Consider the following 6,026-nt stretch of genomic DNA (forward strand, 5'->3'; position numbering starts at 1 on the left):
AATTATGACTTTTTTATGTCATAATTTTGGGTGCTGTTTGTAAAGAGGCTCACACTGAAATTAACAGCAACATTTTGCAACATGTAGCTTCAACCAACATTTAAAAACATGGTGTGAATTTCACTTTTTCACTTTTTCCCACATTTACAGCAATTTTTGAAATATGTTAAATATAATGTCACAGTTCAATCTAAATAATAAATGTTAAACCTAAATGTTTAATCTAAATCTAAATGTTAACTCTAAATGTAAATGTTAAATATAAATATAAATGTTAAAACTAAATGTTAAATCTAAATCTAAATGTTAAATGTTAAATCTAAATGTTAAATTTAAATCTAAATGTTAAATCGCTGTGCGAGAAGTACATTGATGCTAGTAGCAAATCTCTACTGGGCTATTGTTAGCTTGCTTCATATAGCTTAAATAAGGAACATATGCTACGCGAGTTAGAAAACAAACTTACAGAGTGCTGCAGTGGCTCTATGGTGGATATTGTTGCTGTTGCTGTCGCCAGCGATGCACTGCTGAAATTCTGAATTGCAGCCAAAACGGCCCTTCTAATGTGTCAGCTAAATCATCAGACATGTTGGCAAGCAACGATGGGACTCTAATAACTCAAAGTACACTACAAATAAAATTTCCCCAAACATGGTTTCTGTCATTTCAGGTAGTTCTTATCACGCTGATGTATGTTCAAGTGTTCATTATTCAATGCTATAAACACCGTTTTTATGTTGTTACTGACCAGCAGTGTGCTTTTGCATATTAGCTAAATATCTAGTTTCACCAAGCACATTTAGATTTAACATTTGACGTTTAGATTTAGATGTAACATTTAGATTTAGATTTAACATTTAGGTTTAACACTTAATATTTAGATTTAACTGTGACATTATATTTAACATATTCCAAATATTGCTGTAAATGTGGTAAAAAGTGACTTTAAAAAAATTCACATCACTTTTTTAAAAGTAGTTTGAAGCTAAATGTGGCAAAATGTTTGTTAATTTCAGTGTGAGCTACCTTACAAACGGCACCCCATAATAATTATGGCTTTCTTTTAATCTCATAATTTCGACTTTTTATTTCATAATTATGATTTAGCATGGGGCTTTTTTCAGTGGCGGAAACGGGCTTCCATAGATAAAAGCAGTATGTTGGTGTTTAGGAACATTCCAGGAGGTTAAAAAAAAAAAAAAAAAAAAAAAAAAAAAGTGTCGCTCAAAAGTGTGTGCCGTCGTCGCCTCCCAGCGCCACTCTCTCCTCCTGTGCTTGAAAAGGACGAGAAACCAGTCAGACCAGTCCAGACCAGAAATGGCAGCCGACCGGACCGGGGCGATGCTTGAGGAAACTGACGAAGTTCATTCATCAGATTTGGGGCTGTTTGAGGATTACGGTGGGAATGTCCCGAAGAGACATGCCCGGGTTACCGTCAAGTACAACAGGAAGGAGCTGCAGAGGCGGCTGGACGTGGAGAAGTGGATCGACGAGAGTCTGGACCGGCTGTACTCGGGTCAGGTGGGTGGATGTGCCCAGAAAGATACTGCGTGTGCCGTTCTGCTTTTTAAAATGCGCTTTATGTGTAATTAGACAATAGCCTATCAACATACTTTCAAACAGATTATGTACACATTTTAAAGGTGTTCCATCCTCTAGTATAACATTGTAAATGGGGCAGAAAGCTTTGAATATTAAATTAAAGTTATCATATTGAACAATGTGTTATGAAAGCACAGTGAGATGCCACAGTCCTGAGTCTCAGCTGCAGGCCTCCTGTGGGTGATCTATGAGGTGATCAGTAGAGAGGAGAGGTGGGGCAGCCTGGTTCTCCTTACAAGGCCAGACATCCTGTAGATGTGTGGCTGTCCCCCACTCAGAGATACGCATCTTTCTTGGAGCTTGCCTTACATGGGCAGTGTGGAACTGGGAGAAGGATGAATTATGTGAAAAGGAAGAGGGGAAGGTCACGTAGGAGGGAAGGAGTTGTTGTAGGTCCCAGGAGGTTGTAAACACTGCACATCTGGCAGCTGAGGCAGCTGATAGGAGCTCAGGGTCTCTCATGAGGAGACTGTTAGAAAAGTGTGCATTTTGGGACAAACAGTTCAGGATAATGTTGTGAACAGCAAGTATGCTGATTGTATGAAAATGAACTCTGGATTGCTAATCCAGTCTTTTTTTTTTCCCAAAGTAGTGGCTATGGGACAAAGCGAGTCAAATGCTGTGTGGTAAATTAAGCCAGTGCTCCAACTTAACTTAACCATAAGGCACCAAAGTTAAATACAGTCTCTGAAGTATAATTGGTATTTCAATATTGTATAACACAACTTGTGGTTTATTACATGTCAAACATTGTAGACAAGCTGCCATGCCAAGAGCCTACCAGAGGAGAACCAAGCGGGGCTCAACAGCTTTTGTAGTGTCAGAGAGCAGCCATTGATGGAAAATCATATCAGAGGCAAAAGACAAAAACATTGACAGGTCAGTCCTGATGAGGCAACTTAATAAAGAAGAAGGTAAAGGAAGTAAAAACAGTGGAGAAAAAAACAGAGGTGGTGCTATAGAGAAAAAGCTTACAGACAACATCTAAAAGGCTGTTTTTTTTTCTTTGCTTTACTCAAAAGAGATGCTATGAAATGGCATTAGAAATGTAAAGAAACAATATTCCTGCTCCCAACAGCTGGAAAAAGAAGGTTTTATCAGGGAGGCTGTGCAGGAATTTATAAGAGTTAGTAGGTCTGCAAAGGTTAACTTATCTTCTGTGGCTAAATACAGTAGAATGAGTTATGTATTATATGTAATATGTTGTATTATATGCATACAACATCCCTCTGTCCTTTGGACCCTCACGATATGGCTAATCTTACCTGCTTACTCGGATCAACTTACCCCTAACCTAGCACAAGTTAAGCCACAGAAACAGTATTTTTTCTGAGGTCATATTTTTAGGGCCCTTTGTCATAGATTCATTTTTATAATTTCAGTTCAATTGATAGGAGACATGTTGAAATATTAGATATTTTCATTGTATTTTCTGTCCTTTTTTCCTTCCCAAGAGGACAACAAAAGTAAAAACTGGCTCATCCTACCCCACTCTCCCCTGACATAAAAGCAGCAAATGGTCCTTTTGGATATTCTGAATAGGATTTGGTGTTTATATCTGTCCTGTTTTTGTAATATTACCCATGACAATAACGTTACTACTCATGTAAATATCATTATGTTGAACCAAGTCATGTCACACACATCAACAGAGAAAATCTTATTACTGTGTAACTTTTTCAGGTGAAAAGGACCTGCCTGTCTGAGTTTTAGTGAGTTCAGATGAACCTGGTGGACTGTGGAGCTGAAGTCCAGTATGTAACAAGAGAATTACATAGTCAGTGCAGTGGTGTGGATGGGCCGATGGGACTGTCCCTTTCACCCAGCTCAGCTAAAACAATGGCTATTTGTTCTAATAGAGCAAGCCACTGTTACAGTATTACGTGAGCATTGGTACTATTCAGCCCACAGAGCCCAAACATACACATGATGGACCTGCAATGTGTGCAGGCTTTGGATTCCAAAGTCTTCATCTGCATTTTACACATGGTTTACACATGCAGATATCTCTTTACCTGACATATTAAAAGTAACCAAAGAACTTTTCTGTTTTTCATCTTAACAGGTGCCTTAGGGTTCCCTGGAAGTAACTGTTTTTGTAACTGATTCAGCATTTGACCCCTGCATTTAAATCAATCAGTCAATCAGTCAATCAATCAATCAATCAATCAATCAATTTTATTCATAAAGCCAAATATCACAAAAAGCCAAATATCACAAATAACAATTTGCCTCAGAGGGCTTTACAGCATACAACATCCCTCTGTCCTTAGGACCCTCACAGCGGATAAGTAAAAACTCCCCTAAAAAAAAACCTTTAATGGGGAAAACAATGGTAGAAAACCACATTAACAGTTACCAAAATGATACGTGAAGAGAGACAGAGAGAGATGCAGTACAGACAGTAGTGACAGTAGCTTACAACAACATTAATTTAAGTAATAATATTATAATAATAATTATGGCTATTGTGGTACAATATGTTGTTGGTATATATTAATATATGATAGTATATGTATGTGACAATAATCATATGTGTATAATAACAGTAGAAGTATGACTAATGATAACAGCAGCAGCAGGAGGCATCAGGCAGGATCACGGCAGCAGCACAACCACACACGTCACACTATCCAGGCACCGCTGCAATATGAGTTAACCTGCCAGACTGTGGAGCACAAAGGCTCCAGAGCAGAAGCCGAGTTAGTGACATGCAGTACAGCCGAGTTAGCGAGATGCAGTAATAGGACATGAGTGTTAGCAAAGGAGAGAGAGAGAGAGAGAGAGAGAGAGAGAGAGAGAGAAGGTGCTTGGTGTATTATAGGAGGTGTATTATAGGAGGTTTCCCGGCAGACTAGGCGTATGTCAGTCTAACTAGGGGCTGGTCTAAAACAAGCCTGAGCCAGCCCTAACTATAAGCTTCATCAAAGAGGAAAGTCTTTAGTCTAGTCTTAAATATGGAGACGGTGTCTGCCTCCTGGACCGAAACAGGAAGATGATTCCACAGAAGAGGAGCCTGATAGCTGAAGGCTCTGGCTCCTGATCCTAACCATGCATTCTCAGAGCGCAGTGTTCTAGTGGGATAATATGGCACTATGAGCTCTCTAAGATTTGACGGAGCCTGACCATTTAAAGCTTTGTAAGTTAACAGTAGGATTTTAAATTCAATTCTGGATTTTACAGGGAGCCAGTGCAGAGAAGCTAAACCAGGAGAAATGCGATCTTGTTTCTTAGTTCCTGTCAGCACACGTACTGCTGCATTCTGGATTAGCTGGAGAGTTTCAAAAGACTTACTAGAGCTACCTTATAATAGGGAATTATAGTAATCCAGCCTAGAGGTAACAAAAGCGTGGACCAATTTTTCTGCATCCTATCAGGATAGGCCTAATTTTCACAATAATACGCAGATGAAAAAACGCAGTCCGTGAAGTTTGTTTTAAATGGGAGTTAAAAGACAAATTTTGGTCAAATATTACTCCAAGGTTTCTTACGGTAGTGCTAGAGGCCAGAGCAAAGAGAAACTATATCACCAGACAAAGAATTTCTGAGGTGTTTGGGGCGTAGAACAATAACTTCAGTTTTGTCTGAATTTAACATAAGGAAATTGGAGCTCATCCAGGTTTTTATGTCTTTAAGACATTTTGGAAGTTTAATTAATTGAGCCGTTTCTTCTGGCTTCATCAATAAATACAACTGTGTATCATCTGCATAGCAATGGAAATTTACAGAGTAATTTCTAATATTACCTAAGGGAAGCATATATAAAGTGAACAGAATTGGTGGAACTCCAAAACAAACTTTAGTACGTAGAGATGATTCATCATGAACATGAACGAACTGAAAACGATCAGATAAATAAGATTTGAATCAGCTTAGTGTAGAACCTTTTAGGCCAATTAAATGGTCAAGTCTGTAGCAGAATTTAATGGTCAATTGTGTCAAACGCCGCACTAAGATCTAATACAACAAGTACAGAGACGAGTCCTTTGTCTGAAGCAATCAGAAGGTCATTTGTAATTTTAACTAGTGCTGTCTCAGTGCTATGATGCACTCTAAATCCTGACTGAAATTCCTCAAATAAATTATTTTCATGAAGAAAGTCACACAGCTGGTTTGCGACTACTTTCTCAAGGATCTTTGAAAGAAAGGGAAGATTAGAAATCAGTCTATAGTTGGCTAACACCTCTGGATCCAGGGTGGGCTTTTTTAGCAGAGGTTTAATTACAGCTACCTTTAAAGGGCCAGTGTGTAATATTTGGCATGGTTTATTGTCAATCTGAATCTGAATCTGAATATTCTACCCATTAATATGTTTATACAAGTGTATAATCGCTATAAAATAAAATTTGTTTGGTTTTCGTAGCCTTATAATTATGCTTTTATATATATATATAGCAAGGGCCTTGCTTTAGAGAGGTCGCCAT

General features: G+C 38.4%; 1 protein-coding gene across 1 annotated transcript in view; it reads left to right on the top strand.

The window, feature by feature from the left end:
* The first annotated feature begins 1,221 nt into the window (after positions 1-1,221).
* Positions 1,222-6,026, top strand: part of ppp1r14aa (protein phosphatase 1, regulatory (inhibitor) subunit 14Aa) — a 19,904-nt gene continuing 15,099 nt past the window's right edge. The window contains exon 1 of the mRNA XM_050036336.1: positions 1,222-1,521. Coding sequence (XP_049892293.1) covers positions 1,318-1,521 — 204 coding nt within the window. The 5' untranslated portion in view covers positions 1,222-1,317. The remainder of the gene's footprint in view (positions 1,522-6,026) is intronic.

The sequence above is a fragment of the Epinephelus moara genome, chromosome 3 (genome assembly GCF_006386435.1).
Source record: "Epinephelus moara isolate mb chromosome 3, YSFRI_EMoa_1.0, whole genome shotgun sequence".
Taxonomy (NCBI): domain Eukaryota; kingdom Metazoa; phylum Chordata; class Actinopteri; order Perciformes; family Serranidae; genus Epinephelus; species Epinephelus moara.